The sequence below is a fragment of the Condylostylus longicornis genome, unplaced genomic scaffold, assembly GCF_029603195.1.
Source record: "Condylostylus longicornis isolate FDR11 unplaced genomic scaffold, ASM2960319v2 ptg000049l, whole genome shotgun sequence".
Lineage (NCBI taxonomy): Eukaryota > Metazoa > Arthropoda > Insecta > Diptera > Dolichopodidae > Condylostylus > Condylostylus longicornis.
Genome location: NW_026578018.1, coordinates 7,402,921 through 7,420,755, shown reverse-complemented (window position 1 = coordinate 7,420,755; position 17,835 = coordinate 7,402,921). Strand labels below are relative to the sequence as shown.

The window sequence follows — 17,835 nt, the reverse complement described above, 5'->3', positions numbered from 1 at the left end:
TTGGAAATTTGAAGTGTCGTATTAAAATAACTCGAAACTCTATTTAGGAAGTTAGGATTATTATGACCCATTCCAGCTCAGCCTATATGACACAATGCCCCTGATGTAATGCAGTGTTACAGTTTTACAAAACTACCAGATTTCCGGCTTTATCAGAAATCCTTTATCTAAGATTCTTATTGCTAAGTTATCGCTTTGTACTTTTAGAATAGTAAATTAGTAAATTTTGCAAGCACTAGTAAATTTTGCAATATCAAAGCCATCTTCTAGCAGACAAAGTATACAATTGACAGTTTTTTCCATCTGTCTCATTCTTTTACATATTGATCTTAATGAGACATTATTAAATGAACAAGTCAATTGCCATAACTTTGTTTATGTTTATGTTATACTCAGTTCACATGTAAACTTTTCAAGGAACAATATGCCAGAAATTCTTTCCCACCCTTCTTACTATATATTCGCTTTCATTAATGAATTTTTTTTTTCCTCTATATTTTTCATATTCTATACTCTATATTCTTTTACGTAATATGTCTACGTTTGTGTGCGTGTGTGTGTATGTAAACATTTATGTCTGAATTTAAAATTAAAAGCATTAAGCAGTTAAGTACTGCGAAAAATATTTTTTTTTTTGTACTTTTTATTTTTCTTTCTTGATTTTATTGTTTTTATTGTTGTATACGCTTTTGATATGATCGCGGTAATTTTTTTTTTTGACTATCATTTCAAACTTACACTTTTTTGTTTTGATTATTATTGTTGTTAACTCTTTTATTATACTCTTGTACAAGTTTTGTTTTGTTTTTGTTTCTTTTTTCACTCTTGTTTTATTTTTCGTCTATAACTTTGAACTACTTGTATTGTAAAATGTAATTGTAGATTATCTCATCTCATAAATTTACTTAATACATTGTATTGTATTGTGTAGTGGAAAATTCTCTCTCTCTCTCTCTCTCTCTCTCTGTTTCTCACGATATTTGTATATTATTCTCAATTCTGTTTGAAAGGAAAATCCCTGTGCCTGTATAGTAAAGTAAGTAATCTAGAAAAGATGCTCGCATTTTTACTATTCGTACTAAAATGTACAATTAAAAGAAAAAGAAAAAACAGCAAAATAAAAAAAGGGTAAGGGGGGTATTTTGTTGAGTGCAAAAATTAAAACAACAAAAAATAATAATAATAACAATAATTACTTGCTCTACACTAATATTAAAAAGAATCTTTATTTTATAACTATTTTTTTTCCCCATTTTTACTTACTATTATTATTATTATTTTGTTTTGTTTTGTTATTATTATTGTAATTAATTTGAGAATCGTGTCCGGATCTTATTATATAAAAGCTCTGGGATTTGAAGATCAAAATATCAGTTCTCTATTTGCATTCAAAAGTAATTCATTACATGATTTTTAGTACACAAAAAAAATAATAAAAACAGAAAATAAAAAAAAATTCAAAATAAAATTTATTCGAAAATAATTATTAATTTTTATAAATTCTTAAATTAATTTCGAAATTGAAAGAAAATAAAAAATAGTGGTGTAAAAATGAAATTGGTAATTAAAAAATATTTTTAATTTTAGAAAAAGAATTTAAAAGAAATTTTGAAGTTACAAGTGATTCAAGTGTTTACAAAATTTTTTAATAAAATTTATGAAAAATAAAAAAAAATTATTCAAAATGAAAATTAAAAAAAAAAAAAATATTAATATCCTTTTTTTCAATCGTTCTTTCTCTTCTCTTTTATACAATCGGATATCGAAATAACAAAAAAAAAAAATATATCGAAAAATTTTAGTTACTAATAACCATTTTTACGATAATTGGATTATCAACGGCTGCACAATTATCTAATACATACTTACCACCACCATCAGCTGGTTCAGCTGGTGGACATGGTGGTTTCTTACAAGGACCATCATCATCACATCATCAAGGACCATCAAATCAATATGTACCACCGAAAACAACATTTAATCAACAAGGACAACCAGTACATTGGAGTCATGGTGGATGGAATTCTGGTGGTGCTGGTGGACAACAAAATAGCTGGCAAGGTGGACATAGCGGTGGTGGAGGTGGTGGTGGTGGTGCTGGACATAAATATGGTGGTAGTGGTGGACAAGGTGGTATTGGTGGATATGGTGGTCAACCATATCATCAACCAGGTAAACCACAAGTACCAATATTAAGATTTGAAAATGAAAATGATGGTAGCGGAAATTATCATTTTGAGTAAGTGTTTTATATAATTAAAATTTTTTTATATTTTTTTTCTATTTAATAAAAATTTTAGAATGCATATTAATAATTTTGAAATGTGAATAAATTTTAGACATACCCTACGATTCGGAAAATTCATTTACTTAGTTGTGTAGTTCAATTTCTACAATTTACGAAGTTGAAGAAATTGAATATTTATGAAAAATATACCCAAATTCATATATAGTCCGTCCAATTTCTAATTAATCCAGTCAACTAGTAAAAATCTTATATACTTAAAATAAATCCTACTGTTTGTTAAATCCGTCAAATTTATTTTCTAGTCGGAATTCATGAACCCTTTGCTCATGAGTTTATCAAGATTATTAATAATTCTTGTCTTAAATTTATATTTATTAACGTTCTAATATAAACTGTTATACACTATTAGCTTTGCCAACTTCACGACTTAAATTAATTATTTAAAATTAATATTTTTCAATATTTAAAAATAACTTGTCATTTATCATAATAATAATAACAATAATGTATTCGAACATGCATTCTTAAAAGATTAATGAATTTTTAGTACAAAATTTTATTAATTGATTTGAAAAGAAATAAAACTATTAATAAAAATTAATTAATTATTTCGAATTTAATAAGAAATTTTTCTATATATATATTTATATATGTATGACATGTGTAGAAATTTTAAATGCCATTCTATATTAAATAAGAATCGTGATTATTTTCAAAATAAAAAACATTATAAAATTTGACACTAAAAACCTTAAAATCACATCCGATTGCTTGATTATAATTTTGCATTTCTTATAAAAATTGCGGAGCTTTTGCCAATTCTTAGAAAATTTAATTGCATAATTTAAAATTTTTTTTTATAATATTATATTTAATTTCCGATAATTAATAATAAATATAAAAAGATCCGTTTAAAAATTTCTAATTAATTTTGATAAGAATTTCGAATTTTAATCTCAATCTAAGAAAATGCAATATTCTTTATACACAAATTATCAGTAAAAAGTTTTAATTTTCTATATACATATACCTATATATTACGTATATATTACGTATATATATGTACATACATGATATAATAATATTTTAATAATATTGATTTCATTATTTCAAAGGAATGCCCTCTAAAAAAGCAACAAAATTTCGTATAACAATTAATTATATGAAAAAGCAAAAAAAATTTTACGGTCAAGTTTATTGCGATAACTGTTTGCGATAATTTTGATTTTAATAATCTCTTATACAATAATATTTTCTTCTTTATAACATTTTTAAAAAAGTGACGTAAAAGAGAAATATATAATATCATATCACATATATATATATATGTATATACTCATTATATGCATACATTATTTAAATTTATAGTATAATAAGGCGGAAAAACCCTCTACATCTAGCGAGAATATTTTAAAGAAAACTTAAATAATAATTATTTCATGCTAAGATGATTTTTTTTTTTTTTGTTTTTGCAAATTTGAAATAATTTATTATAGGTTACTAACTTATAGTACAAATATATGGACATTATAATATATAAAATGCGGTAATAGTATTATAATTATATAGAATTAGTATACTAATGAAATTTCATGTACGTATAATATGAAGCATTTTTTTTTTAATTATACGAGAAATAAAAGCAAATGAAAATCATGATAATTTCCAAAAAAAAAATAAGCTAGTATATTATTATTAGTCAAATCGAAAATACGATATAAGAATTGTGGAAATGTAAATGTACTAATTAAATTCTGATGTTATTATAATTTGTACTCGTATACAAATTACATGTTCGAAATGCCGATATTCTGATCAAACAATGAAATTAAATCAAAATTATGCTCTTCCAGGTGTTAACATTTTACGATCAAAGGAGAAATTTTGTAAAATTAAATTTTCAATTATTTTCATTACTTTCTGGTATTTACTAGTATTTAAATATGTAATTCAATTTTTTTAACAATCAAATATATTTAATCAGTAACTCCGGCTTCAAACAGTTGTTTTTACATTTAAATTACAAAATTAAATAAGAATATTTCTTAAAATCTCTACAATTTTTTCGAAAATTTATAAAAATTTTTAAATTCTTACTAAATATCTTCATTTTTAAATTAAAACATTAACGGTACTTATCTTTGTTAATTATTTTGTACAATATTGAAATTGTATAACACTTATACCTTAATAATGAAAAAAATTGCATACATTTAGGATGAGAAACTTAACATAATTGAGAGACTATTTCTATTTCAATTATTTTTCATATATTTGGGAGTAAATTATTAAAAATAAAAATTTTTTTTTTTTTAAATATGCAAATTCTTAAAAAATTAATAAATTTCTTATAAATTCAAAGTTATCAAACTGGTGATGGTATTAGCCATCAACAACAAGGTCATATTAATAATCCGGGTACTGATTGGGCTGAAAATGTTGTAAATGGACAATATTCATATACTGGTGATGATGGTAAACAATATACAGTTAGTTATAAAGCTGATGGTAATGGTTTTCAAGCTGTTGGTGATCATTTACCAACTCCACCACCACAACCAAGAGAAATTCAAGAGTAAGTTTTTAATTTTTTAATTAAATTAATTTTTAATTAATTAATTTAATAAAATTTTAATATCTGTTTCTTATATATATAGAGTTTGGAATCGTGTTTTAAGTCAACAAGCTGCACATGGTGGTGGTGATTGGCAACAAGGTGGTGGTAGTGGAGGCAGTGGTCATTATGGTGGTGGTAGCGGTGGTAGTGGACATTATGGTGGTGGAGGATCATCTGGATCATGGCAAGGTGGGTCTGGTAGTGGAACTTCATGGCAACAACAACAAAGTTATGGTAGTGGTCCATCAAGACCACATCATGGTGGTGGTGGTGGTGATCATGCTAGTGGTGCTGCTGGTGGTTATGGACATGGTGGTGGAGCAGGAGGTGGTGGAAGACCACAAAAACCAAGTAATCAATATTTACCACCAAATAGTGTTGGAGGTGGCTCAGCCGGTTATCATTATTAATATACGTAAATATTATATTGTATAATAATAATTATATATATATTGTATTCGTAAATTTAAGCTTTTAGTCTAAAAGTAAAGCTAAGTAAAACGAATTTGCCAGAAAATTGTAATATGAAATTTGAATTTATACGATCTTTTTTCTCTGTTTATTATTTTAAAAAGCGACAATTGTGATTCAAAACAAAAAATAAAAAAAAAAAATGTAAAATAAAAAAAAATTAAAAACACGTGTTATTTTTAGGCATTATTTTTTCCAAAAAAAAAAATTAAACTTTTCTTTTTCGAAAATTTCATATTCGAATTTATATATAAGTACGTTTGTGTATATAATATTTTGATGTAAAAGGAAACTGTAATAATTTTATGTTTTTTTTTTTTTTGATAATGTTATGAAAATATTTTAACGCATTTAAATAAACAAAATAATTTTGTAATAAATATTTAAAATAAAATAAAAAAAAAAGAAACTTAACGAAACCACAATTTTAAATTTATTCAATAATGGCATCAAAAACCACAAAGGTTTCCTAAAACAAAAAAACAAAACAAAAAGCTTAAATTTATTAAGCAGCTGTTTACATGCTGATTTTCTAAATATTTTGAAAATACCAGTTTTTTTACGTGACTTATGAAATTCAATTTCATATAAAGAGAAATACGAATGAATAATAAATTCGAAAACTCAAAATGAATTCGAAAACTTTTAAAATACTAACATGTTAACCTACAGACCTACATAAAAGCCACATTCAAATGTAAAATTTGTAATAGAATACGCACGTATGTACACGACTGGCGTTTATTTCAAAAATAAATAAAAAGATTAATTTACAAAAATACATATGAAAAATACGATCTTCTATAACATGACCAAAATGGGCACAAAAATATTTAACACTATTATTATATAGAAGGAGGCGCCATCACTTAAAATAATTAATTATATTAAATTTTGTAATTTAATTCTAATTATTGAAAATAATTTTAAAGAGAAAACTTAATACGTTATAAGATTTCGTAATCTGATCTGGCAATGAAACAAAATATGAACGCTATACATACGAAGCGTTAATGTATATAAGTAATATTTTAAATTAAACATGAGGTAAATAGAAATGGGATCAAATTTAAACTTTAATATTATGGGTAGTATATTCAATATCTTACATATTTTGGTAAATAAATTCAAATTCAACATGCAGCATGAAAATTTACAAGACATTCAAGAACATATTCGACTACCTCATATCACTTATAATTTGTATTCATCTTAAATAATTGCAATTTTTAAATTTTATTACATACATATATATGTACATACACCCAACGACAAAAAAAAGTTTCCACTAAAATTTTTTTGGTTAGACCAGTTTTATGGAATAAAAAATCACTGTAGATGAAAAATTAAAATTACAAAATTTATATATTTAAAATTTTTGGTTAATATAAGATATATTTTCAAAAAAAAATTTTATTATTTAACATGACTTGAGAAAATATTTGCTAATTTATATTAAAAAGACAAAAAAACGTAACATTTCATTTCTTAAGAAATAAATAACAATGTAACAAATTCAACTTCAATATTGTAAAATTAAGAAAAAAAGGATTCATTTTGGTAAAACGGATTAATTTTAGTAAAAAGCTGTTATTTCAAACAATTTTTCTACAAATATTTTAACTTATTTAAGGTTTAGTAAGAAGTAGTGCCGCCCTTTGCTTCAGGTACGGCTTTTACTCGTCTGGGCATTGATTTGTAGAGCTTATCTGTATAAGATGGACTTAGTTCGTTCCGCCACACGTCTAAAATAATTCTTTTTAGCATTTGCATAATTGATAGCTCTTTTTCTCTTATCTTTTTATCCATAACGTGCCATACATGTTCTATTGGGTTTAGATCTGGACTATTTCCTGGCCAATTTAACGACACTATACCTAAATATTCTTTATGCTAGTTCACCTATTGAACAAAAAAAAAGTGGAGATTAAAACACAAATAACGAAATTAAATTTGCTATCAAAAATACTTGCATTTTTAGCTCTGTGACAAGGAGCAGAATCGTCCTGAAAAATGACTCCATCCAGATTTTCGAAAAGAGATTCTATCTCTGGTACTACGCCTTCATTAATCATCACTATATATTTATTTGCGTTCACAAATCCATCAAGCAATAAAATACTACCAACTCCGTCTTAAGTTATGCATCCCCATACCATACAATAACTTGAATGTTTTACCGTCGATTTTATAGTATTTGTGTTATATCGTTCATCATTTCTGCGCCCCACCCTTAGTGTACCATCCGGCCCCATCAAATTAAATTTTGATTTGTCTAAAAATATGACCTTCCTCCAATCATATTCGGTCCAGTTTATATATTGACGACACCATGCGAGCTATTTTTCCTTCATTTTGTTCGTTAAAAGAGGTTTTTTTGCTGGAATTCGCGATTTTAACCCCATTTCGTTTAGCCTCCTTTGAACTGTTCAAACACTACAAGGCACGGATTGGGATTTAATTAGTTCCCCCTGTAGTTTAGTAGCCGGCAAGAATCTATTTTTCAAACTTAGACGCTTCAGATGAGCTTCGTCTCGTGGTGACGTTACTTTCTTTCGTCCGGACGCTTCCTTCCGTGTTAGACAACCTGTTTGCTCATATATAGCATTTATTTTGTTCACACAAGTGTGACTGCACTTTACACGACGTGCAATTTCACGCTTGCTTAAATTATTTTCAAAATAAGCAATAATTTCTGCCCTTTTTTCAATTGACAATTGCTTTTTAAAATCCATTGCACACTGTAATCCATCAAAACAATTCACTTAAAAGCACTTCACTTCCTACTAAACTGTAACTTCTTCAACACAAAATACTCAAAACCTATTCGACGCCATAAACAAAGTACCGTTATAAATAAATCAGCCGATGTTGCCAAGTTTTTTTTAATAAAAAATGAATATTTATGTTTAGAATTTAATGGAAACTTTTTTTTGTCGTTGGGTGTATATATGCAAAAATATTATTTTTTATTATAGATATCGGAAGTGGTTTAACAACGTTATTAAGTTGAAAATTTTCTGAAAACCAAAATTAAACAATTATTTTAATATATGTGCTCGTATTGTATAGTTAAATTAACCTTGACTTATGACATTATTCGCAATAACATTCATAAATACATACATACATATTATTATTAAAGTAAAACCTATTCTAATTTTAAAGTAGTAAATAAAGTTCATCATATTTTATAAATTACTATAATATATTTACATACTTACATATACAATTTGTATTAATTTATTCGTATATACGCAGAAAATGTATCACACCACCCACTCAAATATATACGTTAAGTATTGTTATATTTAAAAGTCTTATTAGCTATATTAATTTCTGTTTCATAAAGGCTTAATAAAATTCGGAATCGGAATGCGTTTGACTATAAAAATTGCAAATGCCATCTATTGGAATAGACGAGTTACTATGCCTTTACATAGGCTACAGGCCCTATACAGTGCTTTACATAGACTGGTATTGCTGAGATTGTTGAGTGTCTACACAGCGATGGATCTACCCGTATATCCAAAGTGAAAATTTAAAATTATAAAATTAATTTTTTTTTCAATTTTTGTTATTAGAGTGTTTCTTAAAAAAAATCTTTTTCTTTCTAATTACACTGAATAACTCAATGCTGGTCCAGGCTTTAATTCTATAGCTGATCTTCCATTTAGCATGATGATACTTCATGTGCAATGTTTATTGCATATTATTCATTGCCAAAAAAAAAAGGGAGGAGAGGCGGATCATGCAATTTTTGCATACCGCATAGGGCGCCAAACAAACCAGAACCAAGCCTGCATCTACAATATTTATAATTTTTTTCCAACTTGTGTGTTGGCCTGCGTTTAAAATAAAATTTAATGCATTTTCATACGCAAAATATATAGCGCGAAAATTATGCATCTATTGTTGAATACATATATGAATTTATAAAATACTATAATTAGGGGTGCAAAATATATTTAAAAAGATTTTAATAATTTTGTTTGCAAATATATACGTGCACATTCTGGTATACTACAATATCTAATTAAAATACGCTTTTATAAAGTCATCATTGTGCGCGATAATTGCAATGTGTTTTATTATTCATCCAGTTAAAATAAGAATAATGTGAAATGACTTTATATTTTCTACGAATATATACATGCCTTTATAAACTTTTTATATTAAAGTTTACAAAGGAATTAATTCATAATAAATATTTAATGTTTTGCATTATAGTTATAAAAGTTATAAAAGTTTAACGAAGATAGTGAGAAAAAATTTATATTAAACTTGAAAATTGTAACATAAAAAACATGTGTGTTTGTATGAATTTGTTAAGAAAATTGTGTGCATACTTGTGCGGTTTATATGACCTTTTTTTATATTCAGTAGAATGACATAGAGTAGCAGATTTGGTTGCGTTTTCTTGGTGAATAAAATGTGATGAACAAGTCAGCTGAAAAAAGTAAAAAAGTCTGTGATAATTAGTATTATTTCCATGCGGAAATTTCCCGTGAAATAGAAATAATGTTAAATTTCAGTGGATATTCCTGTAAAAATTCCTTAAAATTATTCCTATTCCTTGAAAATAATGTTATACTGGAATAGGAATTATTCTATAAATTTAAAATATCAATAGTCTGACATTTATTTTTCAAATATAACTGGAAATGTAAAGCCATCTTACGGAATTATTGTGCGTTATTTCATAGTCTAATAGTTCTCTTTTAAACATAAGCAAATTCGATTTGGAATATTATCTGCTTGATCAATGCATTATTATAGATAGAATTTTAAAAATAGCATAAACATGTTAATATATTTATTCCGTTGGATGGCTTGCTTTAGTTTAATAAGCATAGGAAACATAATATTGACATTTTAATTCATGATTTCCTCCTACATATAATTCAATATCTATATCTACATATGGAAGATTTTCTCAACTTTTCCCCCACTGCTCCTTTTATATCATATATATTAATTCAATTTTCGTATACTCAAGTCACAAACCGGATATTGTTCTATATTATTAACATTTTGTCTTTGCTATCTCTTAAAATCTATAGCGATTATGTGATATACAGTCTCAAAATTTAGTGATTAGTGCGGGATCTTCTAATTTTATAAATTTTCTATGAGATTTACAAAAATTTTTTACTATAAAATTTTGTATATCTAATATAGTAATGATTCATTCATTTTAAAATTCAATCTATTTTTAGGTAATTATTATGCCGATGAAAAAAAAAATATTTAAGATTTAAGTTTTAATTTATAGTATGGACACAAAACAAAAAAAAAAATAAACAAAAATTAAAAATATTAGCGTCAAAATAAAAATTTCTTAGATTTCATTGAACTTATCCAGCAGCTCAATAATAATAATAACCATTAAATTATTCTAAAAAGAAAAAACAAAAAAAAAAACAAATTTCCTTTGTGAAATAATTAATTCAAATTTATAGATCAAAAAAGATGTTTTTGGTTCAACAAAGACTCCACAAAACAAAAATTAACATACTCGTAATATGAAAAATAAATTTAAAATATTTTCTTATTAATAATCATTTAATCGTGCTGTAATTATTTGAATATTTTTATTAAGTCGAGACACATTATTTATAAAATGATTTAGAATTGAAAAAATAAAATAAAATTGATGATTTCAATAAAATCCTATTAATTCGAAATTGCGTTGAATTAAAAATTTCAGCTATCAGTGTTAGAAAAGGAAAAAATTAAATGTGAACAACTTCTAATATAGAAATTGTCAAAATAATGACAACAAGCTTTATCTGCCCCCTTCCGAGTTAATTAATGTTCATTAAAATTCGTGAGAAACACAACTTAGGCAACACTTTATTGTTGACAGATACTCTCTTTTTCTCTCGTACAGAGAAACAAAAAATTACACTGTTTAATTTTTGAAATTGTCATCCTTTAGCAATTCAATGTCGAATTTAATATCAATATAAAACGTCGAATTTAATTGTATTATTACTCTAGAAAACATAAGGCCTATTCTCTGCAACTTGCACTGTTTCTTGCTAATTTCTTTATTTCTGTCCATGTTTTATTGCTTAACTCTAATTCTTTCTGCACCCTTCTTCTTTATGTTCCTTTTGATTTCCGCACATTTTTTCACTCTTGAGGGTTCCATAACAGAGTTTGATGTACTGCTAATGATACTGGGGCCTTAATATGTGATCAATATATATATATTTCCATTTTCTTCTTCTAATTCTAATTGATTTTCTATTGGATCATGTTTCATCATTACCTATAGTTCCTTTTCCATAACTCTTCGCAACCAGAATATTTTGCATTTAATTTTGAGAAATTTAAGATTATAAAGACTTTATTCAATTGGCTACTGTTTTCAATTTAAAACGACAACCCTACCCATTATTATTTTCCTATCACACATATTTTACCAAAAAAAAAAAACGAATGTTTATTGTAGATTTGTTAACAATTTAATATTGTTTGCCAGCTATGTTATACTTCCATATAGAATTTGTACTTAAAATATTAAGAATAAAAAATTTATTTAAATCTATTTATAAATAAAAAATAAATTGATAGCTGCTATATTAAGAAAAATTACAAATGAAACCAAATAGAAATCGTCAAATAATGTAGGTCAAGGTTTTTATGTATACAAGAAGTTTTATTTTATTTTGGTTTTTAATCCTATATGATTTTCATGTGGTTTAGAATTAATTAAAACAAAAAAAAAATTTTTTTTGAAGAATTATGGTTGAAAAAGTACAGAATAAAAAACCGTTCCGGTAACCTAAAATCATAATTTTGGTTTTGGCTTAAAGTTAAAAAGATTATTAAATTTTTATAAGTGTATTTTTAATTAATTCTAATTAATTTGCGCAGATCAGAATTATTAGTAACTTTGTTTTATTAATATTTTGACTATATTTTGAAGTTAAGTTCATTAATTAATCATAGAATATTCTAACACCTATAATTTAGATAAACACGAACTCATTTTCTAATTTTGATTTTATTTCTAATTCATAATGTGTATATGGTTCCGATTTCACGTTCTACACCATATTTTCAACCACAGAATACCGTATTAATTTAATAATTTTAATAAAATCTCTTTGAATATAATTTGAATTGAAGCACTTAGCACCATCAAACACCCAATGAACTGCTCCATATAGCAATATAATATTATTATTAATAAAATCACTTTCAGAACAAGAAAGACTGCAAAATTCATAAGAAATTTTTGAAAAATTTTCATAGTTACAACAGGATTTCAGAACATCATTCAGTACACTATTATATGTAGAATCCAATAACTCAAGTCAATTATACACTAAACATAAAAAAGACCGTATTGGCACGATAATGTATATACACACATTTTATTGCTTTTACAGGTAGACAAATTAAAAATTATTACGGATATTAAGCGAAAAATATTTGCATATCAAACAAAATTATCGTACAGATATTTTCCATTTTACACAATGTAAATAAGATGATATAGGCGTAAAAGACATTCTCTTATGCATCCTTTGAAATTCATTTTAAAATAAAGTTATTTCCTTTATCAAATAAACTTTATGATAATTTGATAAAATAAAAAAACATGCAAACATGATTATTTTATTTTAATAAATAAAATTTTAATTGCATATTCTTTAATGTCATTAATTAATTTGATTTGTTTGTAAAATTTTTGAAAAATAAAAAAAAAAACTGATTAGTATGATTAGCAATCTTGTTACCGTGATTGAAATCAAAATTTCTTTTCTTGTGTGGGTTTTAATATTTTCTAAAATGGTGTGAAATTGTAAACTATCCGCAAATAATCGAAAATCTTATTCTTACTTTATTAAACAAAAATTTATTCATTTTTACATGAGCTTTAATTGCGGTGCACACCACTAAGGGACCCCATACCTTCTCGTGGTGTCGGTGATTAACTAGGATCAATAAATTTGAAAGTAATTTCGACAGACACTGTAGTTTAAACATAAGGTCGAGAGGAGATTCGAAAACAGAGAGGGTCCCACACACTTAAATTGAAATGTCGTCAAAAAGGAAGTATTGTGTACTGGGATATCAGTACAAGTGTTGTTTGGCACCACGGTCGGCGGCGAGGGCTTACACCTCAATAGAAACTAAGCCGACAGTGGAATCGCGATTCGAGGTGGAAACGTTTCTTAAAGAATCAGAAGGGAGGAAGTTCTGCTCTTATTCCAGATAGGAAGATGATGGTAACAAGAACATCATCAATAAGGCTAAACCCATTTTTTTAACAGGGATAGGAGGATCACCCTCCAAAACTGTTGAGGTAATTGACTTCGGCATAATTAATACTTTTACATGCAAGGAATAGATATCTGGTCGAGATATGCGAGGAATAAGCTTCGAAGCGCAAGAAGGAGGCTTAAACTACGGTTGAAACTTAAATGACCCAGAGTAGGTTAGTTCCTGGGAAAGGTAGTTTGTTTGAAAGTTCACCTTTAATAGCGAAGAGTATGTTCAAATCATGTTGTGTGCGAAGTACTGCCTAACTATTTCAAATTCTTCAAAACTCACTTTTGACTGGAAGGGGAATCCGACGGACAATAATAATATTTCTGTATCAACAAAAATTATTCTAATTCATATTACCGTATTCGTGATATAGTCTAACAATTTTCAGTGTCACCATACCATCGAAAGATTTGAGAAGTCTTGCCATAAATACGAGCTCTATCATCGTCTACTTGTTATAACAAAAAATACAATAAAATATCGTTTTACAATATTTTTATTATTTTTTTAATTATCTAAATCCGAAGTAATAAAATATTTGCGTTAGAACAAAAAAAAAAAAAAATAATAAACGCAAACACTATTCAGGCACGTTATTTACGTCATATGTTTTACGTCGTCTTTAAAGACTCAAAAATAAATAGCAATAATTTTAATTTGTAATTAATTTTCTTCCACCCCCAAAATCAAAATACCGAAATATTTTTATCTTATATGTATAAAAATACCATAATCGTTTCCCATTTTATTTTCTCTCTTGTGTTTTTTTTTTTCTCTTTTTTTTTTATTGTTTCCCTTTCGGCTTTACAATTTTGTGTTCATTCGGATCGACAAAAAGAAAAACAGAAAATTCGCACGCGTTTACAAACTGTCAGATTTTTCTTTTTTTGTTTTGTTTTGTATTTTCTTTTGATTGCTTGCTTATAGATGGCGGTATATAAAACATATGAAATCGATTAAAGAATGAAAGGATGGAAAAGGATAATAAATGAAAAGAGGTGAATTTTAAATGGTTTTTTTTTTCCTGTTCTTGTGTATACAATTTTTTTTTTGTTTTTAGATGTAGCAAGTTGATGATTTAACATTTGTTAATGGTAAACAATAAAAAAAAAACGCTGCTACAAACATTACAATAAAACAATCTGTTAAAAAATATGTAGAACATTTTTCGCATCTTTTGTATTCTTTAGCTTTCATTCTTGAAACAATTACATATACAAATAATAGTAAATGTGAACGTAATAATATTGCATATTTATTGGCATATGTGTATTCATTTGTTTAAGGCATGAAAGGAATTTTATAATATAGAGAATACTGGTTAACTAAGACGTATTCCTGAAACACATATTATTCGAAAAATTGTTAGAATATAGAAGTTTTTGTGTCTGAAACCCAATTTATTCGGAAAACTGCTAAAATATGGAAAATCACTTGTCTAAAATGCAATTTATTAAAAAAATTGTTTCAATATAAAATAAACAGAAACGCGTCCGGAACGCGATTAAGCACATTTCCTATAATAAATCCAAGTATTCACAATATCACCATCAGTGTATACCCATGACGAAATAATGTACTTTGACTTCATAAATAACTAGATTTGCAAATCCACAATTCTTTTGAAAATTTATTACACCTCTTCAACAATAGACACAATCAAACTAAAATATGACATAAATTTTCAAAAAAGAAATATTCAAATATCGTACAACATAATTTACGATCATCTATGTTTTCTATTGAAATTCAAATTAAAATGTTACCACTATGCAAATCCAATATCTTTCAAAAATGATAAAATAAAATTATAATATCGGCTTATGACTCACCAAAAAAACGGAAATTCATGAATTTCTCTAATATTTTCTCTCGAAAAATAAAGAAAAGAACCAGAAATCCGAAAATAACGAAATCGCGATCAAACGCATTAAATACAATCGAAATGATTTCGATTAATTCTTTTAATTAATTTTTTTTCTCTTAATTTTTAAACAACATCTTTTATCGCTAAAAAATTATAATATTAAAAATGCAATATTTACCACAATAAAAGCATTTCTTAAACATATAAAAGAAAAAATAAAAATAATAAAAAAAACAATAAAAGCCATTGACAGCATCCCATTAAAATTTGTGATAAAATCTCACCTAAGAACATTTATTTTAATATTTGTGGGAAAAATAAATGAGAAACGCGAATGAAAAATAAACAAACAAATGTTTTTGTTGCATTTCTTTAAAAAAAATAAAAGCAAAGCAAACAAAACGAAAAGAACAAGGTACATAAAATCGCGAAAAAAAAATCAATTATCATAATTTATGCACACACACACATTATACACTTTCATTAAATTATGAATATTTTTACCTTATTTTATTCAAAAAAAAATTGCTGCTGTTAATGATAATATGCTAAAAAATAAAAAAAAAAAGTTTTCTTTTCTGCCTCAGATTTCGGTATCTAAAGTATAATTTTTTTGTGACCCAATAATCGATTAATACAATGGCAAGCGACGACGACAACCAAGAAAAGAAATTAAATGTGATTTAATTTTTATGTTGTTCACGCTTTAAAATTGTGGCAAAGTCGATATAAGTGCTTAAATTAAGAACCAAATTCCCCATATTTGGAATACAAAGTGGAAGTCTATGAGACTAGAAAATTTTCTATATTCTATAATATTTTTGAAGAAAATTAGGGAATTCGAATTTGAAGCCATTATAATGCGACAAAGCGAAGTTTAGCTTTTATTAAATAAAACTAGTTAAACAAAAATTTCACGAATCTAAGTTGTCATTTATATTTTAGGGTCCAATTCGATTTTTCTTTTTGGAAAATGTCGCCAAAGATATCGTCAATCATGCGTTAAATATTGTTTCCTAAATTAAAACTCGACGCCAAATTGTCAACAAAAAAAAAATTGCATGCATTCCCAAAGAAAATAAATAATCAAAAGGTGTGAAATAGCATAATATAGCATCCCGGCAACAGTCCATAATATATATCAGCCTGAAACTTTAAATTGCCAACCAAACGCATTCTATATTAATATTGTTTCGAAGATTGTTCACTGCTCAGTTTCTTCGCATTTTAATATAGAGTACCAGAATAAGTTGAAATATAATTGACAATATTGTTACGAACCAGGAGTTAACCGTCGGAAATAAAAATTCGATTTATCAATAAAAAATATGTTCCCCTACATGTGTTAGCCTAGAAATATGCAATATTTTCAAATTTTTTTAGAAATTAAAATAAAATTTATATTTATATGTTATATAGGTTCTATTTCGGAAAATAATAAACAATCTTCTACTTAAAATCATACTATCATTCCGAAGATGTAAGAAAAGACCACAAACACCTCGATGATTACATTAAAGATTTAGAGATATCCAAATATGCATTTAGAAGTTAAAAATTGAACTGGTCTATTCGATTGTACATTATTGGACCGTACGGAACATGCGAACTAAATGTTCTCTAATGTGACTTAAGAAAATTAATTCTAACATATTCTAAGGTTTTCCTTCTTCTTTTTCTTTAATTACCATTATAATTCGAGCACTCAATCAATATACTAAAAAATGATTATTCAATAAAAATTTTTGGCCAATAACCTCTTAATTGTTATAATTATAATTTTCTCTCCACTTAAATTCTCATATTATTTGAGCGGAAAAATTAAGTTATCAATGGGTATAATTCAAATGTTCTGACAGGAAATTATGTTTTCGGTATATTGTTAGGCAGTAGCACAAAAAATCTTTTAAATGGACAGAAAGAGGCATGCGATTTTATTAGAAAAAAAATTTTAATATTTTTTTTAGTTTCTTATATTTTTTCCCCTCATGAAAGAACCAATCAAAATTTTAAAAATGAAAAACCTGAGAAATATAAAAACAAACAATGACCAAATGTTTTTAATATGTTTTAGTTTTTAGTTCAGAAGAGAAATGCAGAAATATGGTGAAAAAACAAAAAAACCAAAAAAAAAAAAACAGCAAAATTAGTGCAAAATACTATGCGAATCAAAAAAAAGATCTTTTCAGACCATTCCTGCTTATATAAAATGAGAAAATTTTTCTAAAAGAAAGCAGTCAAGATTAAACAGCCTCCAAGGTTAAAGCATAAAAATCATTTCATCATTTTCATTTCAAAATAATCATCACATTTTTTTGAATTAATTTTAAATTATTTTTCATC

The 17,835-nt window shown here is 26.1% G+C and overlaps 1 protein-coding gene across 1 annotated transcript; it reads left to right on the top strand.

The window, feature by feature from the left end:
• The first annotated feature begins 1,382 nt into the window (after positions 1–1,382).
• Positions 1,383–5,707, top strand: LOC129611345 (pupal cuticle protein 20-like). Its single transcript, XM_055524438.1, has 4 exons — positions 1,383–1,560; positions 1,803–2,239; positions 4,611–4,823; positions 4,906–5,707. Exons 1-4 carry the CDS (start codon positions 1,552–1,554, stop codon positions 5,273–5,275), a joined length of 1,029 nt encoding a protein of 342 aa, XP_055380413.1. The 5' UTR covers positions 1,383–1,551; the 3' UTR covers positions 5,276–5,707.
• The last annotated feature ends 12,128 nt before the right edge of the window (positions 5,708–17,835 follow it).

Excerpts from the sequence above, each read along its gene's own strand:
- LOC129611345 (XM_055524438.1), top strand. Across the intron at positions 2,240-4,610 it reads AGCGGAAATTATCATTTTGA|TTATCAAACTGGTGATGGTA; the intron begins GTAAGTGTTTTA and ends ATAAATTCAAAG. Across the intron at positions 4,824-4,905 it reads CAACCAAGAGAAATTCAAGA|AGTTTGGAATCGTGTTTTAA; the intron begins GTAAGTTTTTAA and ends TTATATATATAG.